At 40.6% G+C, this 19,494-nt stretch overlaps 2 protein-coding genes across 4 annotated transcripts in view; one reads left to right on the plus strand and one right to left on the minus strand.

Moving 5' to 3' along the window:
- The window catches only part of TTC3 (tetratricopeptide repeat domain 3), a 116,424-nt gene extending 99,550 nt beyond the window's left edge, over positions 1-16,874 (plus strand). For 2 of the 3 annotated variants that reach the window (XM_087861793.1, XM_087861794.1), the window contains exons 39-46: positions 1,182-1,282; positions 4,032-4,122; positions 4,546-4,647; positions 7,887-8,248; positions 9,794-9,920; positions 10,093-10,233; positions 14,069-14,161; positions 15,330-16,874. In XM_087861793.1, the coding sequence (XP_087717919.1) occupies positions 1,182-1,282; positions 4,032-4,122; positions 4,546-4,647; positions 7,887-8,248; positions 9,794-9,920; positions 10,093-10,233; positions 14,069-14,161; positions 15,330-15,395 (1,083 nt within the window). In that variant the 3' untranslated portion in view covers positions 15,396-16,874. The remainder of the gene's footprint in view (positions 1-1,181; positions 1,283-4,031; positions 4,123-4,545; positions 4,648-7,886; positions 8,249-9,793; positions 9,921-10,092; positions 10,234-14,068; positions 14,162-15,329) is intronic. The other variant, XM_087861795.1, reaches the window with a different exon arrangement.
- VPS26C (VPS26 endosomal protein sorting factor C) overlaps positions 1-19,494 on the minus strand; it is a 130,014-nt gene that overhangs the window by 33,873 nt on the left and 76,647 nt on the right. The window lies entirely within an intron of this gene.

A 19,494-nucleotide genomic window follows, 5' to 3' on the forward strand; every position in this document is an offset into this window, starting at 1 on the left:
AGCTTAAGTTGTGTTACATAGCTATACTCATAGCGTACACCGAATTTTGCAGTCTGCTTTACTTTTTTAATATTGTAATTCAGTCATTTTCCATGCTGTACACTTAGAATGGCTTCATCATACGTAATCAAGTGATATGCCATGACGTAGCCAACCGTAAAACATACTTGCCAGTACTAGAAGAACTTGAAAATATTCCATTTATTAATATACTCTCAAAAAAATATATGCTCTCTTCTTCCCCCAGAAGAATATATACCAATGTCAGTATACTGTTTGAGACACTATTGAGACAAAAATCAAAATAATGACCTCTGGCTGTATTTTATTTAGTTCCCAAGACATGGTTGTCTTTGCTTTTCCAATTGAGAAGAAATGTTCTTGGTTGGCATATATATTTGTGATTATTCTGGGAAATTAAAAACAAAAGGCTTAGCTTACGTATTCCGCAGATGGACTTTTGATTAAATATTGACTGTGCAGCAGCTTCTAAGGAAAGGGAGGGGGGGAAAGCCGAAGTACATATATTTTTGGGCTCTATGCCCACATCTAAATTCATAAGCTCGTTGAAGTCCCATTTACCACCATTTGGCCAGCCCATCTGCCTGGTGGGTCTGGGACTGACACCTGTATTAAAACAAAGCAGTTCTATGTTTCCATAATGACTTAATGAAAATGGCCAGTAGGCTTGCTGGGAAACTAGAGTCTGCAGTTTTAAAAACCTGCCCCAGAGGCTTTTGAAGTTTGTACTGAGAACAGCTTCTCAGGCCTTTAAATTTGAGAGGGTGCACCCTGGACGTTATTCTGCAGGCCCCTGGCCTCTGCTCACCAAGGAGCGTAGATAGTGCACGTCAGGTATACACACGCAGGCAACCCGGCTCCGTACTTGTACGTGGCGTAAGCGGTAAGCCATGTGGAAAATTTCGTGTCTGAGAAATGCATCATTTAAGGTAAAATAATTTTACTGTCATTATGTTACTCTGTTTTCAAATCCAAAAGTTTTATTTAATTCGTATTCACTTGTGTGAAATTACAATGTAATCAGGTTCTAGTGATTCTGTCATCATCTGTCATTTAAGGAGAAACTTGAAAGTAGTTCAGAATGTTTAAGTTTTAACAACCTAAAATAGTTTCAGTCTCACCATCTTAAAATACTTAAACATTCTCTAATCTAATGTTAGGTATCTGTGCTTGAAAACTGGAAGGACATGGAGGTGTACAAATTACAGTTCATGGAATCCCAAGCAGGAGGGTACCTCAAGAACCTGACGCTCCGGAGCAGGTACTGTGTGGCCTCACAGATGTTCTTTCTGGCATGTCATTTAGTAAATCCAAGTTAGAGCTGATTTGAGAAAAAAAAATGTTTATATTAGACAGAACATTTTTTTTTTTTAAAGCAGGCTCCATGCCGAGCATGGAGCCCAACAAGGAGCTTGAACTCATGACCCTGAGATCAAGACCTGAGCTGAAATCAAGAATTGGACGCTTAACTGACTGAGCCAGCCGGGCGCCCCAAGTCCATTTTATTTTTAATAGTTATACAGTCAATACGTGTTCGATTGTAGAAAAATCAAAACGTACAAACAAAACTGATAAAGATTATCCATAATTCTAAATTGATGTGTAACTAGTTACTATTTTGGAATGAATCATTAAGTATTTGAAAAAAAGAAAATTTACGTTTTTTTTCCACTAAGTAATATATAGGAAACTTACTTTCATCTTTTTTTTTTTTTTAAGATTTTATTTATTTATTTGACAGAAACAGCCAGCGAGAGAGGGAACACAAGCAGGGGGAGTGGGAGAGGAAGAAGCAGGCTCCCAGTGGAGCAGGGAGCCCAATGTGGGGCTCGATCTCAGGACCCTGGGATCACACCCTGAGCCAAAGGCAGATGCTTAACGACTGAGCCACCCAGGTGCCCCGGAAACTTACTTTCATCTTAATAATTATATTTCTCTAACCTGATTTTCCAACATACAAATGTGTCGTGATTTATTAAACAACACTGTGATGGTATAGTCAGGTTATTTGCACATTCTCTTAATAAAAGCTGCACTTCAGTGAGTTTCCTTGTAGCTAAATTTTTATGCACATTATTAATCATTTCCATGCAATAAATTTCCGGAATGAAGATCACATTTTCAAGCTTTTTAAAAAATTACCTTCTATAAGAACAGTCACTTAACAGTCTTAGTGGTAGACTAAGAATGGAATGTCACTTGAAAAGATATTTACCTGTGGTCATTTTTTTTTAACTCTCCATAATCTTTGTTTTTGTTTGACTTCGTTTTTGGAATAAGGTTTACCTGGGAATTCTAGAGGGTCGTCTTCAGTCTAGCCTCAGCATTTTCTATGTGGATTTTCACACAAGGGGTTACCTTCATCTGGTCTTTTTATCATATTCCACAGTCAGGTTTTTCATCCTTCCCTATGCTTTTTGCTTTACACTTCAAACCCTCGGTGTTGACCCTCTGTGGGTCATGGAAAAAGTTTTAACGTAGTTTTTATTTCTTGCTTTTCAAGATTTAGTTTGTTTCACATGAGAAAACCTTTCTAATGAGAGAAAACTAATATGCTGGTTCAAATTACAAGACTGGTACAACTGAAGCGGAGACCAGTAGTGCCGAAAGGCTGGTGTTTCTCGTCTCGCCATGGGCCACACATTCTGGCACGTCTGGGAAACAGAGCTCTCAGACCTTTCGTCTGGTAGTATTGACTTCCTCATTAAGCCTCATAGTACACGTAGCTTCTTTCTTAGGGATTGTATGCCTACTCTTCTATTCCACCAAAGGATAGTGAAAGAAAAGATGTAAAAGGAATGTCCTGGTTTTTCTTCAAGATACATAGTGGGAACTGACACAATCACAGATTGATAATGTTGTTGATCTTCCCAGTTAGGAGTGGAAAGCTTGTTTGTCACTTTGAGTAAAGACACTGAGGTATAAATCTATCACATTCTGTTAGGCCCCACCCTTTATTTTACCATACGTCAAGGATAAGGTTTTATTGGAATGTTTAAGTGATCCAGGTTACCTTTTTATTTTTTTTAATGTAAAATAGCCTTTGACATTAAACGGGAAGATGTTAAATGAAAAATGGTCAGATCTTCAAATTTAGGGCAAGAAATTAAAATTCAGGAGAATATTTGCTCTCTGCCCACCAGTTTGGGAAGTTTGGTTGATCAGTAATTAAGATTTCCTAAAGTGTTTCTACTGGTGAGTCTGTAAGATACATAATTCTTAGAACTAGGTTTGTGTGTGGGGTGCCTGGATGGCTCGGTCTGTTAAGCATCCAATTCTTGATTTCTCCTCAGGTCATGATCTCAGAGTCATGAGATCGAGCCCCGTGATGGCTCCGCACTCAGTGGGGAGTCTGCTTGAAGATTCTCTCCCTCTGCCCCTCCCCCAGCATGTGAGCACTCTTGTGCACTCTCTAAAATAAATAAATCTTTAAAAAAAATAGTTTTGTGTGCGTGATCATGTTAAATATATCTTTCTGGAGTGTCTGGGTGGCTCAGTTGGTTAAGAGTCAGCCTTCAGCTCAGGTCATGATCCCGGGGTCCTGGGATCACGCCCCATGTCAGGTTCCTTGCTCAGCCTGAAGCCTGTTTCTCTCCCTCTCCCTCTGCCTGCCGCTCCCCCTGCTTGTGCTCTCTCTCTCTCTCTCTGTCAAATAAAGAAATAAAATATTTAAGAAAAAATATATATATATCTTTCTCAAGTTTAAATGTTTTTGTTTGCACTTTGGTGTTTTTAACTTTTAAAAACATTTCTGAGGGGTGCCTGGGTGGCGCAGTTGTTAAGCGTCTGCCTTCGGCTCAGGGCGTGATCCCAGTGTTCTGGGATCGAGCCCGACATCAGGCTCCTCCGCTAGGAGCCTGCTTCTTCCTCTCCCACTCCCCCTGCTTGTGTTCCCTCTCTCACTGGCTGTCTCTCTATGTCAAATTAATAAATAAAATCTTAAAAAAAAATAAAAATAAAACATTTCTGAGGGTAGCATTAAGGAGTTTCATGTTTTTCTGCTTTTTCAGTGATCCTGCAACGTACCCTGATATGGAGTCAGACGTACATTCATGGGAATTGTTTCTTTCTAAGGTCAGAAAAGAAATCGAGAAAGCAAAGGTAAGTTATAAAATATTTTGCAGTTCTGTCAAAACCTATATGATAATAGTTCTCAGGAGAGGTTAATGTCAGTGAAACTTTCTTTGTGGAGCTGTTAAAGGCGATATATAATTTTTTTTTGTAATTATTTAAGAGTTTTTCCTGAAAGTAGTGCTGTTTTCTTTATGGGTTGTCTTAAACTCTGCCCATAATTGAGAAAATTAGAGAAGTAATATTTGATAAGGCTGTAGAGCATTCCTATGAGTGAGGTCTTTATTTTGAACTTCTTTCAAGAAATAATTGTTCTAATACTTTGCATCTCTTGTATTTCCTAGAAGATTGTTGACCATTTGTAAATACATAGTAAGATAAAAGTATTAATTACACAATTGTGATTTTCCCTTGGAATTTATTAGAACTTAACACTTTTCCCTCTACCTACAGTCTCAGTATGAAGAACAAATTCAGGCAGTTAAAAATGGCTCTCGGCTCAGTGAACTTTCCAAAGTGCAGGTTCCTGAGCTTTCATTTCCCGTCTGTAGCACAGTAAGTCTGTCACACCTTTCTTTCCTATTTACTTTTTTATGTGTGTGAAGAAAAGAAAACAGAACAGTAAACAACAATTTCTTTCGTATTTGGCCAGAGTAGATTTGTGTTGTTTGTATTCCAGGAGTGGGATGAGATGGATTAATAAGTTGCCTTAATGTTTTCATTATTGGTGCTACTGGTTAACTCTTTAAGCTTTATAATAAACGTTCTCATATAAATGGAAGATGAGCCTTTCTACATCAGTGTCTGAGGACAGGACTGAAGTAAACACAGGGCTGGTACGTTTGCTTTCTTGTCTGGATGCTGGTGTGTGTATGTGTTTTCTACATGTGAACATATAGTCCAAGAGGATCAGGTGCCTGTGAGTTAGACCAGCTCTCTACACATTATTCCTAGATACTTGCTGGCATATGACCAAAATTAAGATTTGTTTTTTCATCAAATATAGACTAAAAAATGCTATATGTGAGATATACAAAGGTTTTGTTGGTCTAATATGTCATATTTTACTGCTAGTTTGAGGTATTTGCTGAAAATTTTGAATAATAGTGATGGCCAAACCTGGCTTTGTATTTTAAAATATGCGGCACAGTAAAGAAAAACATTATTTCTATATTGTGGACTTTAAAATATGGCTACACCTAGTATCACTTTATTGCATTCTGGGGGTACCTATTTGTTATTTGGACACAGAGCAGATGCTCAGCCAATACCAAATTGAAAAGAATTAAGACCAAAGGAGATCAGAGTGTAAGAATTTAAAGAAGGACTCTATTCAAGATTTGATTAGAGATAGGTTTTGGAATATTTTGGCACAACATTAAAACCGTCTGGTTGTAAAATAGTCTGCTCTAAGGAGGACTATTTTCCTTATGTCCTGATTTGCACCTTCCTGCCACTGCCAGCCCTTTGTCTGGGCTGTTCCCCAGCTTGGAGCACCGTCCTCACTCTCCATGTTCTGCCTCTTCCTGATGAAAGCCCAGTCTTCCTGCTGCCCACGTTTGCGCCTCACCCTGTAACCCTTCTATCATGTGCATTCGGTGACCTTAACGTAGGTGACTACACTCAGGTGCCTGATTTTGAAAGTCTCTTTCTAGCCAGTGCCTTGCATACTAAGCATGTAAGCTTATTGTGGTTTCACCTGCCAAAAAATGTTTTTAAAACATTAAAAAGTTTGGCCACCTTGAACTGAGTAAAATACTCTATTGAGATCCATTTTCTTCTCTCCATAGAAAAACATATTTCTCTACATTGAACTGAGTAAGAAGTAGATTAAAGATCAGTTATCATTTATAATGTTTCTAAGTTTTTTTTTTTTTTAAGATTTATTTATTTGAGAGAGAGTGCAGTGTGGAGGGATAGAGGGAGAGTCACAAGCGGACTCCGTGGTGAATGCAGAGCCTGAGGCAGGGCTCTGTCTCACAACCCTGAGATCACAGCCTGAGCCGAAACCAAGAGTCAGATGCTCAATTGACTGCGTCACCCAGGCCCACCCCTTTTTTTATTTTTATTTTTTTTAATTTTTATTTTAGAGTGTGTTTCTAAGTTCTTAACAGCAGGGGAAGGGAAAAAAATGTGAGATCTCAATAGAATATTTGCTATTAATTTTTAGTTGGGCTTATGTGGTTTTATAAATACACAAAAGAATTTTAATATCCAAGACTTGGGAACTCTTTGGTTCCGGGAACTTAAGTAATAAGTATCCCTAAAAACCATTAGCTTTGTGTGTCATTTCTCCCCCATTCATTCATTGGGTATTTAGTGGTGATCAAGATTAGATGTGGTCTGTTCCCTAAAAGGGCATATGGGTTTGGGAAAAGAGAGTCGTTAAGCCCATAATTATAAGTAAAGTGTGCCAAAGGTTTTCATAGGAGCATAAAATGCTATAGCAGCATAAATTAGGAAGCATTAACCTAACCTGGAGGTCTAGGCCTCAGCAGAAGATTCCCTGTTGGAGGTCTCAGTGAGTCAGAGATCTGGAATAGGAATTAACTGGCAAAAGGAAGACATGGGTGTATGTTTGAGAAGGGGTGGATGGTATGATATTTGGAGGGTCAGAGTGTTTCAGATGGAAGAAACAGCATATTTGGAGGCTAGAAAAACAGAGAATACCTCTTTCATGGATATAAAAAGTTCAGTATGACAGAGGGGGGCTTTGGTGAGAAAAATCATAAAAGTACCCAGGGGTCAGAACAAAGGGAGCCTTACTTATTTTATAAGGTGTGTTCAGCAGTTTGACTTTTCCTGAGGTCACTAAGAAGCCAATATAGGTTTCAAGTAAGGAAACGCCATCGGCTCGCCCACAGTGTGGAGAAGTGGGAGAGGGGGGCTCACTGTTAGCAACTGTGTCCTGGATTAGAGAGTGGGGGTGGGGCTGGAGGGAGAGAGCATATTTGAGTTATTTAGGATGAATAGTGGAAAGAACTGTAAGATTGGGGGCATGGTGGGCGTATTTTGGGGAGTCAAGACAAATCTGGTTTTCTGTCCATGAGGTGGGCACCCAAGGAAAAGCAGGGTCAGAGACTGAGCCGAGCCTGATTTTGAAGACACCGAGTTTAAGCGGCCTTGTATTTGCCTAAGAGGAAGTTTGGATTTGCAGGTTTGGATCTCAGGAAAACATTCAAGACTGGAATCTTTTAAGAAGTGGGCATTATCAGTATAAGCACACAGTCACTGAGGCATGAAAGAATGTGAAATGTCCTAGGGAAGAACGTGACTCTCCATCCCCCAACAGCATCCTAAGGAGCGTCCACATTAAGGCACAGACAAGCATTAAGAACCGCAGGGAGAGCCTGGAAAGGGGCTGCAGAGAGGTGGGAGGGAGGCCAGCACTGTAGAGTCCAGTAGAGCTCATTTTAAAGTGAAGGTGACCAGCAGTTTGGTTGTTTTTTTTTTAAAGATTTTATTTATTTATTTGACAGAGAGGCAGCGAGAGAGGGAACACAAGCAGGGTGAGTGGGAGAGGGAGAAGCCGGCTTCCCGCTGAGCAGGGAGCCTGACGCGGGACTCCATTCCAGAACGCCGGGATCATGACCTGAGCCAAAGGCAGACGCTTAATGACTGAGCCACCCAGGCACCCCAACCAGCAGTTTTTTAAAAACTAAACTATTTAATTTATTGTATTCAAGTTGCCTGTGCACTTGAGCACCCAGATTTTATTCTAGTCATGCTTAATTGTCAGTCTGTCCACAGATGTTTCTCTTAGTGATCCAAGGACTGTGGTATATTCTTCCCAGATTCCTGCTACAGTACTTCCTGATTCTTCAGGCCACGAAGATCATGGAACCTCCACTTCTACAAGTCATGGGACTGGAAACCAAACAACAGTTCCTAAGGATTCAAGTCTGGTCTCTGCCAGTGATGGCCCAGTGGGGGCTTCCTCTCCGCCATTAATAGGATCACTCTCCTGTCAGCCCAAAGTCACCCAGCTGCCAGAGTATAAGAGCACGGGCCAGGAAACTCCGCCAAAACAAAGCCTTGTGGCTGATCAGAAACTGCCTGTTCTTCCAGGACGTGCCACCCGCTCAAGCCAGTCTCCGAAAAAGCCGTTCAATAGTATTATCGAACACCTGTCAGTGGTATTCCCGAATTACAACAGGTATGAATATAAAATGTCTGTGACTCTGTTAAATGCTTTATTGAACTAAGATTTCCTGATCAGATAACATTATGGCCAGTTAGGGGCCAAAGTGGAAATGACTTCATAGTTGTTTTACTCAGAAAAGACAGGTGCCACATTTTTTCTTTTTTTATAAACATAGAGGTGAGCATTTTCAAACCGACTTTTTGATGTACGTATCTAGATTGAAAACACTGAATCCTGGTTACTCCACACTCATCAGAACCCAGGGCAGTTTTGATGAGATCAGTAACATGCTCCAGTCCTCGTATGCAATCCCTAAATGAAAAAACTGCAAAACACTAATTTCATATCATTTGGGGGACAAAATACCACGTAGCAAGGAACAACTTACACCTTGCTAGATAGCACCTCTGATTTGTTAGAGATGTGAGGTTGAAAAGACTAGGTGTGATTTGATAGTGAATCAGGACCGTGGTTGTGTTATAGAGGGTCCTGTGAGGGTGGGGAGTGCTGCTTTATCTAAGCCAGCGAGTGTTTGCACCTCAACCTCTGGCCTCGATCTCCAGGTTGGTATGAGGGAGTAGAAGTGCTCCCTGTCTCAGCCAAGGAGAGAAGCAATGAAGGCAATGTCTCAGGGATACAGCTAGGAAGAGAGACATCCACATCCCAGAATGACCCTCTCTACCCTGTCCCATGCTATTTCTGTCTTTGATATGATATTAGTTACAAGTTTTGAAATTATACTTTTGAAACAAAGTAGTGGTTAAATTATGACTGGCCAGAATTAATGTTTTGCATCTGTTGGTGGAGCCCAGCTTATTTGAAAATAAGTATATGCCCATGGGCATATTTAGCCCTGCCTAAGTTTGAGAAACATTGTAAGTTCTCTCAGTAGCATTTCCCATGCCAATTGTAAAACTGCTCGTTATAATTACCAAAGTACCTTACAAATAAAATGGTTTGCAATCCTGACTAAATTTGGGAGAGTTTAAATAACCAAATAGAAATGCATCCTAATTTTCTGAAAGTTAAAACATTTGAGGTATTAGTGGTTCAGATATCAAGTTCCGGTTGATTAATGGCTTAATTCCATCCATTGGTACTTGTGAAACATTCAGACTTTGAAAACCTTGTTGTCAGGTTTTTTTAAGGAGACAGTCAACAAATCTAGTTTCCCCTTAGGTAAAAAGAGATTTTTCGATTTTAAGTCAGAACCAATGTTTTCTGATCAATCAGTGATTTAGCATAAAACTACAAAATATCCAACCTATACGAAATCTGGTTTCAGAGTAGATATGGATATCCCAAATGGATCTAGCAGATAAACTGTTACTTTGAAATTCTAGTAAAATAAATAGTTAGAAATAGTATTGGAATTTTCATAACTACTTGGTAAGAGTGAATCTCTTGCTTTTATATATAGTTGCTATTGTTTAATTTTGTTTGTATGTTTTTGGTTTGTTTCTTATAGCTGTTGGGTTAATATTGGTACATAATGTTTCTCCACAGTAGAAAACTTTGACTTTCCTCTTGTCATTTATCTCCATTTCCTCTTTTTAGCACCGAGCTTGCTGGTTTTATTAAAAAAGTGCGAAACAAGAACAAGAACTTGCTCTCAGGATTGAGTATTGATGAAATTGTCCAAAGAGTGACAGAACACATTCTAGATGAACACAAAAAGAAAAAGGTCAGTGTTTCATCCAGATACAATAAAATGGTCCACTTTATTTACAAAATATGAGAATTATAAAAAGCAAAAAAAAAATGCATCCAACCAAAATGTGGAGAGCACTTCAGGTAAAGACAGAAGATTTGGGTTACTAAACTTGCTTCTCTCCCCGCCCGCATTATCTCTGTAGCCAAATTCAAATTCAGCAAAGGACAAGAAGTTGCCTGAGCCCAGCTCTGCTGCTTCTGTAACAAGGGTCTCCCAGGGCCCACCCTCCATGATTACTGGACCATCGCCCAAAACCAAGGGACAGAAGACAGAAGATACCCCTGTGAGTGTTACCTGTGTGACGGCAGAGTCAGTTTTGTTTTTTTAATGAAGAACAAAAAGGAGACAAAATAGTTAATCCATGACTTAGCCCATTCTTTTCATTTTAGACCTAATTTATTTGATCTTAAAATTAGAAACCAGGGGCCCCTGGCTGGCTCAGTTGGTAGAGTGTGCAACTAACTCTTGATCACGATCTTGGGGTCGTGAGTTTGAGCCCCATGTTGGGCATGGAGCCTACTTAAAAAAAATTAGGGGCGCTTGGGTGGCTTAGTCACTTAAGCATGGACTCTTGATTTCGGCTCAGGTCATGATCTCAGGGTGGTGAGATCAAGCCCCTTGACAGGCTCCACGAGCAGCAGGGAGTCTGCTTGAGATTCTGTCTCTCCCTCTGCCCCTCCCCCACTCATGCGCGCACGCACTCTCTCTCAAATAAATAAATCTTTAAAAAATATTAGAGACCAGATTTAGTGTCCCATTAGAACAGTCCCATTAGAGTGTCCCATTAGAACAGTCTGTGAGACAGTGAGGTCATCTCTGCTTTTATGGGTACCTATGGGTACCTTTTAGGAGAAGCCCCTGCACTAGAGAGACCAGGAGAGCTCTGGCCACGCTGTGGGAACTGGGCCTACTGACGGTCAAATACAGACTAATTTTTTATATTAAGTGTGATATTTTGAATAGTTCGGGAAAATGATTTTTGAATCATTTCATTCCATGTCACCATGGGCTTTAGAATCCCAGGCTTGGTTCTGTCACTTAGTAACACTGTGAGCTCAGATCGTATCTGCTTGTTCAGGCTGTTGTCTGGATGAAGTGCTGGAATAGAATGACCCAGGGTCAAGCTCTGTGTTCAGGCAAGTCTGGTTGCTTCCCCTCTCTCTCCCCTTGAGTGCCTGGAGGGGGTGCGGGGGTTACTGGAATGGGCTAAACTTGCCTTAATTTGATATACGGATTTAAAATGTTTTTTGTTCTTTTAGACAATAAGAATGTTGCATTTACATAGATCTTTTTATAAAACACTGTGGTATCTATGATATCAGTTGATAAGGCATTATAATTATCTTTATTTCATAATGAAGAAACCGTAACACAGATGATTCATGCAGCTTGCCAGCATTTCTTCATTTGATCTGGGCGTGTAGCATGTAATTCCCTAATCCTCACCACACAGACCCAGCCGATACTAGGGACTGTGTAGTAGGAACCAAACATGTGGTTGAAAGAGGCCATCGTGTGTGGCTCAGGGCCACGGGCTCCAGATTGAATTCTGGTATAAAGCATGTTTTTCCCTTTTGTCCAACTGTGGTATCAGAGTTTATTTTTTTATTTTTTTTTAAGATTTTATTTATTTGAGAGAGAGCGAGCGAGCAAGCAAGCACGAGTTGGGGGAGGAGCAGAGGGAGAGGGAGAAGCAGACTCCCTGCTTAGGAGGGAGCCCTATGGCTCAATCATGGCCTGAGCCAAAGGCAGATGCTTAACTGACTGAGCCACTCGGGCACCCTGGTATCAGAGTTTAGATGAAATGAAAATTAGAAGAGTTTCTGGCCCCATAGTGGAGTCAGCGATGCATGATTGCACAGAGTACTAGTTTGCTGACTTAAACTAAGCAGTGAATCTTTGTGTGAACTTACATTTTTATTCCTCCTGTACATTTTCATTTTCCACTATTCTTTGGATATTTTCCAAACCATATTTACTCATTTCCCAGAGCATCTAACTCCAATGAGAGAGGTTACGAGCACGCAGAGCATTCCTGCAAGACGTGGCTGGAGTGCCTCCCTCTCCCCGGGCTGCTGACTGGCCAGGTGCTGTGTGGTCCTTCAACCAGGCCGAATTCTCAGATTATCCTCACTGACCACCCCCCGCCCCCCGCCCCCTGCCCCAGATAGAATGCAGTCACCTTCAGGGGAGAGATTACTTTCTGCTTCACGGTTGTTATTGATGATAATTAAGTTGTAAAAGCTGACTTACGAGAAAAATATATATTCAAACTGGGACTTAGTTTGATAATTATAGGTCATTTTTTAAAAATTAAAAGTAGTTTGCTTTATCTTTTCAAATTACAAAAGCAGTATATGTTCATAGTAGGAAATACAAATAAAAAGCCTTTAAAGAACCCCAAAACCCACCCCCTAAGGTAACCAGTGTTATGATATTGGTATGTATTTTTCTAAATTCTTTTGTATGTGTGTGTATATGTGAATTTAGTCAAAACTATACATACTTTTTGTGTCCTTTTTTTTCGCTTAGAAATGTTATGTGCTCATCTTTTCATGCTAGGAAGTAAGTCAAGTTAACTATGGGTTTTTCTTTTTTTTTCTTTTTTTCTTTTTTTAAAGATTTTATTTATTTATTTGACAGAGACAGAGACAGCCAGCGAGAGAGGGAACACAAGCAGGGGGAGTGGGAGAGGAAGAAGCAGGCTCTTAGCGGAGGAGCCTGATGTGGAGCTGGATCCCAGAACACCGGGATCACGCCCTGAGCCGAAGGCAGACGCTTAACTGCTGTGCCACCCAGGCGCCCCTAACTATGGGTTTTTCAACCCAAACCAAGCTCTGAGCTTTTCAGAGGACTTAATCTTCCCTTCCCTGGGACTGACACTTCCTTTGCTCCCGACTCTCCCATCAGGGGCCTCAGAGTGGAGCTAGAGCACCTCATTCTACTGTATCTACCCCATCAATGCCAGGAGAGAGACAGAAAACCCCATTCAGCAGTTCAGGGTCTTCAGAGCCTTTAGGCACTGTCCCCGTCGGCAGCCCTGACCTTAATCCCATGGCCAGGGCTGCTTTCATTCACATGCCTGACAGTTTATGGAGAATCATTTTGGGGCCAGGTTCTCTGCCATTAGCTAAGGATATAGATAAATAGGGCTCCTTCCTTGCCTTCAGGGTGCTCAGAATTTGGAGGGGAGGAGGAGTGGAAAATAATGGTGCAGTGTGGGTAGGTGCTGTGAGTTCTAGGGGGAACTTGTGCCTGGTGTCCTGGGTGGCACTCCGGCTCTGCTTTCACAGAAAATGCTGTCTGTGCTCACCAGACTGTGTGCTGCTTGAGCCGGAAACTCTCCCATTCAGCTCTGTGCCCTCGCGCCCCTGCACAATCCCTGACCACGGATGTTTGCTGAATGAGCCATCATTTTGTTTTGTTTTGATTTGCACACGTAATCCACATTCATAGAAACTTTAGAAAATAGCAAAGAAAAAGTTAAATCTCTCTTAACTGAAAGTAACTCCTGTTCACATTCTGGATTTTTCCAGGCTCTTTACTAGATATCTCTCTCTACACCCGTTCTCTTTATTTTAAAAAAGTCAATTATGTGATTATATGATACATACTGTGTTGTATTGTGCTTTTATTCAGAGGATTGTTGTCTCCAGCTTTTTGTGTCAGGGACTGTGGACTTCCATCATTTCAGTTAGCCCCACAATAGTCCATAGTGTAGTTGTGTCATAATTTATGTTTCTGTCCCCAACTGTTAGATAATTAGATGAATGATGAATTAGATGAATGAATTTACAATATTCATATGATAGTTTGGGTGTGAGGTGGGATAATTAGAAATTTGTAATAATTTCCTGGGAACCTATTAGCCCTATAAAACATTTTTTTCTGTGAGAAAATTAGAATTTTAAAGGTACACTTTTTTCTTTCGTATGTTTGTAGTTTTTCTTAAGAAATGCTATTAAAAAATAAGTTGTTCCTTCAGTCTGCTTAGCTAGAATTGGGAGTAATTTGTAACCTTAATGACAAAAATGTATAAAGGCCACTTGTAGGAAGAGCTTATATAGTAAAAAGGAATTTAGCTCTTCTTTATTACTGGGATACATTTGTTTCCACAGGCATCGGGTGCAGCTTCCTGTGAACTATGCCATGAGGTATTCAAATCCAAAAATGTGCGTGTGCTAAAATGTGGGCATAAGTTTCACAAAGGGGTAAGAATTCTCTTTGGCCATCCTCATATCACGAATTTTGACTGTTAAGTATTTTGATAATAAAAAGGGACTTTTTTTCTGGGTATCAATACTTGTATTTTCAAAGCATTTTCTGTATAAGCCTCCTTGTGCCAGTGTTGATTGTCTCCCTTTCCAAAGATTGCTGCTGTGGAAAGGGGGAGAGGCCTCCTGGGCTTGGGGGTGTGCAGCCCTGCACACTGTCCTTTCCATCCATCACATCATGGGTGGAGGAGGACAGTCCTAGTCAGCTCCCTCAAATATGTTGGTGCTGAAATTCAAAATAGTATTTGTTTCTTGAAAGGTAATTTCTTACACACATGGCTGAATAGATGCACAGTGTAACATTTTGTCAATTTAGTGCAGCATATGAAGTAAGTTTAACATTTTAGAGGAGAAGAGCTAAACTGAACTGTGTCCATTGTGCCTGATCCTGAGAGATTCTTGCTTGTACCCTTCCAAGATCTTTGGGTAAACATTTTGGGTGCTGTGAGCATTCATCCCTGCTTCTGGTTAGAATAGATCAGGTCTCTGCCATGTCAGTTTATTGATCCCTTGAAAAAAGGGATAGATACAATACACTTACTAGGAGGAGTCAAGACAGCTTTCAATCTCTTGCATGGCCTGTCTCCTGCAGATATAGGGGTGTTGTGCCTGGGCTTTCAGACTTAACATACACACCCAGCTCTGTAGCAGCAACAGGCCAGCCACAAGCAACTTGGGACCAGAATGGGTAGACAGGTTCCAGTCAAGTGTGTAGGCTGGTGGGATGTACAAGAACCGAGACCAGGCAGAGAGAGGATTGTTAAAAATTGAGTGAGTCCCAGGACCAAGAAAATGCCAACCCCTGGAATGAAATGTCAAGACTGAAATTGGAATGTAGGGAAAGTGGAGGGGCAAGGCCATCCTCCTAAGATCAGGTTGGAGTCCTGGAGTCCATGGGTCAGATTCTGAGGCGAGATAATTTGTTCCTAGGGCTTGGGGCAAACTCCTCACTTGAGTAGGCCTCAGTGTTCCTGAGTGTGGGGCAGCTCCAGGCCCCAGCAGACTTGGAGGTGAACTTAACCGTGTCTGTTCAGGAGCAGCACAAGAGAGCCAAGGCTCCACATGCTCCTGAAGACACTGACTGGCGTCATTTTCTCATTTGCAGTGCTTCAAGCAGTGGCTGAAAGGGCAGAGCACTTGCCCAGCCTGCCTTGATCGGGATCTCCTGTAAGAAGAGTAGCCGGCACCTTCTGGAAGAGGCCAGCCTGCTTTTCTAGGTAGTCTCAGTTCACTGAAGAGTAATTTACTGGTTTGTTGAATTGGAAGAATAACAATATATTACGTGTATAAAAGGTGAACATTTGAAGATTCTTTGCACTGTGTGTCACAGCGCTAGTAAATAGAAATCTTTAATACAATTGATAGTAATTTCCCTGCTCTTATTAAACGCTTCAATAATAGCAACTAGCGGCTAATAAAATTATGTGTAGCCACATTCCTAAATTGTTGGGGCTGCTTACAGAGGTGCTCTCTGAGACGGAAGGCTTCTTTTGGGAAATATTGTGAGCACCACAAAGCAGTACTTGAATTTTAAGTATTCTGACCTATTAAAGTGCCCCAGGTTAAAATTTTTACAAGTCAGTATTCCTTATAATATGCCTACATTTTTCCTCAAAGATTCTGCATTTAAAAAATGGGCTTAAGCAAACATATTTTAATAACCTGTAGTAAATGGTAACATTGGCTGATTTAAACCAAAAGATTCAGATCTCCTTTTCATGAAACACCATGTGATTTTGCTTTTTCATTTCATTATTTTATTCCCCCAGTAGATTTATAAAGAGCTGATTTTTCATCACCTAAAAGATACAGTCTGATTTTTGAAAATCAGTTACATACGCTTTCTTATTAGTGTCAGCCAAGACTTTTTTTTGCCCTGAAAATTGAGGCTACATATTCATCACCTCAATCCTACATTTGGAACTTCTTCTTTGAATATCTTACTCTTACTAGCAGCATTTGTCCTTCTTCGTGCATTAGATGATGCATGTTCGGGTATCTCCGTCTAACGCATAGTAGACACCAGAGAAACAGTCATCATTCCCCTCGCTTATCCCACCACCAGAAAGAGGCATTCGTGTAATTAGACAATCCTGAGGTGTCCCCGTTTCACTTGATCTGTGTTTGACATTTGTGTGAAGTAATGCATGCACTCTTGTACTGTGCTCTGAGAACAAAACTTTAACTGCATTAGAATCTGTTAAAATATTAGATATCTTTAGTGACTTGTAGACAGTGGTAAATATAGAAACATGAATTCTCTACACATTCCATTTCTCTCAGACATCAAAAAAATGTTTTTCATTGTGTTCTTTGTGGAAGAACACAGTCCCAAGTTCATGAGCTAATCTGGTAACCTTCTTCCGCCTTGGTTCCTTGTGAGTTTTGATGTATTAGTGACTTAGTCCATAGATTCTCACTCTGTATTTTGAGGCAGATTCTCCTTGCAGGTCCCTGAAACATTGTCTGCATGTTCACAATAACTGAGAACTGTAGATAGGAAGATATGTAGGGACCAGTTTGTAGCAGCAGGTACAAAGGAAAAGAAGAGCATCTGGAGAGTGAGAAAAATGTGTTTTGTACATCAAACAAATACTTGTGAACATGCCTTACACGTGTAAGTTTCAAAATAAAGAGCATTCTAAAATAATACCAGTTTACTGTCATGCTTGTCCATTTTTCTCAAGTAATTTTTAAAAAGAATTGTACTAGAAAATTCAAGACACATACATTATCTTCATTTGGAAAAGAAGAGCCGTGATACATCCAGAGAGTCTAACCAAGGATCTTAGAAAATTTTAGAGCCTGGATCAAAACATCCTTCTGTGCCTAAATAAAGGTTGCTAAACTCAAGTTCACACGATTGGCTATTTAATATGTGAACGAAAAGTTTATACACAGATGGTAGAGAGTTTACTATTTTAGCTAATATAAGGTTTTTCATGTGAATACATACAAGAATGTTGAAGTTAATCAAATTACGTACCTCAGTATCCATTTTCCTTTGAGGCACTTGTGGATTTATGGATGACTAAGGCCAAGCAGTAGGGTTTCTCTTTTGGAGAATCTTCTGGTGAGCACTGAGAGATGATTGAAGAAAGCCTATATTATCAGTATATGTTTTTAATCTGATAGCATTTAATTCAAAATAACATATAACTTAATGACTATTCCTAAGAGTTTAGATTGTTTTCTCTGCTGAGCAGCTTAATCTGTGCTATAAATAATGGGAAATCCAATAGAAAATTGAAATGGTGCTCTAGCAATGTAAAATGTTACTACATTTTTAAGGTAATTTCTAAGACTATAGTGGAGGCAGGCGGGCAGAGTGTTCATACCACAACACTGAAGCAATGAAACTATTTTAGGTAATTTTTAAATCAGTTGACCCTCTCTGAAGACATGGAATAAAAGAAACCGGCGGAAGAGACAGTAGCAAAGTTGGAAACTCCTCCTACAACAAGAGGTACTTGGTGACGAGGCTGATAAAAAGCAGACAGTAAAGTCTGTCAGAACAATGACCTAAAACTATGATCCTTCATGAAAGAAATAGGAAATACAGTTAGGTGTTCTAAACTTTAATCAACCTATATTAAAAGAACAGTTGTAAAAACAGTTGATCATCAGTCATGTCTAATCCCTTTTTTATTTTCTCCTGTTCACTCTGCCAAGGATCTGAGAGGAGCTGTCTGCCTTCGTGTAGCCATATACCTTTAAGTGCTTTGCTGAGAAGCATGGGATGGGCAAGGCCTGGAAACCAGTGAAAACGAATGTGTATTGAGTACATACTATGTGCTGGGCGCTGGGCTAGATGTTTTGATACAGCAGTGAACAAGAAACCAGGACTTGGAAACTTGTTTTCCGGCTGAATAGACAATATATGGTATGATTCCTGAAGGTAAGAAAGGCTTTGAAGAAGTAGGTATATAGATTAATAGTAATAGTCTCATAAAGTGTTGGGCATAGTGCCTAACATAAATCCTTGATAAAAGGAAGCTAGTAACTGTTACTAAGATTAGGGCCTAGAGGGGTGCCTGGGTGGCTCAGTCGGTTAAGCATCTGCCTTTGGCTCAGATCATGGTCCCTGGGTCCTGGGATCAAGCCCCATTTCAGGCTCCCTGCTCAGCAGGGAGTCTGCTTCTCCCTCTCCCTTCCTCCAGCCCCATGCTTGTGTTCTCTCTCTCTCTCTCTCAAATCTTAAAAAAAAAAAAAAATTAGGGCTTAGAAATTGCACAGGAAGAGAGTTTGGTGGTCCTATATAAGAAGGGCTTTGTTAGATTAGGAAGCAGAATTCCTCCACGTAGCCGAGACTGTGGAATGTGATCAAGTGGTCAAGAGAACAGAAGAAATCAATTGACCTCAAAGTCATTTAAAAAATACAGCTTTGTTCCTGAAATCTCCCTAAGGTGACTGGACATCGTGATGATACAGCAAAGGTAATTTAACCTCTGGCTTTCACCACAGATAACCTGGATGAGCAATCTTGAGGCAGCCTTTCCAGTCAGTTGAGTTTGAGGACCAGAGCTCTGTGGTTGCCTCACTTGGGGTATTTATTTGTACTGGAGGGGTCCAGGCGAGGTGGTTAGAACTGGTTTGGGGTTAGAACTGTGCTCATTCACTTTCTCATTGCCACCAGGTTATACCGTCTCCCTATTTCCCCTTCAAGAGTGAAAGAAAAGGAGGGGCACCTGGGTGGCTCATTCGGTTAAGTGTCTGACTTGATTTCAGCTCAGGTCATGATCTCAGGGTCACGAGATCAAGCCCCACAACAAGCTCTGCACTGGGGGCGTGGAGACTGCTTAAGATTCTTTCTTCCAGGGCACCTGGGTGGCGCAGTCATTCGGCGTCTGCCTTCAGCTCAGGGCGTGATCCCGGCTTTGTGGGATCGAGCCCCACATCAGGCTCCTCCGCTAGGAGCCTGCTTCTTCCTCTCCCACTCCCCCTGCTTGTGTTCCCTCTCTCACTGGCTGTCTCTATCTCTGTTAAATAAATAAATAAAATCTTAAAAAAAAAAAAATAAAAGATTCTCTCTTCCTCTCCCTTTGACGGCCCCTCCCCCCTGCTTGCACATGTGTGCATGCTCTCTCTAAAAAGTGAAAGACGGGAAAAATAAAATATTTAGCAAAAATGCAGGAATTGACGCTTGGAAACTGCAAAATCCTAATGAGACACCATTAATCAGAAAAAGTAATAATTTTGTATGTGCATATGGAAAGAAGTGAACCTTGACCTCACACCATACATAAACATGAACTACAAATGGATCATGA

The sequence above is a fragment of the Ursus americanus genome, chromosome 4 (assembly GCF_024610735.1).
Source record: "Ursus americanus isolate L20-20 chromosome 4, mUrsAme1.1.p, whole genome shotgun sequence".
Lineage (NCBI taxonomy): Eukaryota > Metazoa > Chordata > Mammalia > Carnivora > Ursidae > Ursus > Ursus americanus.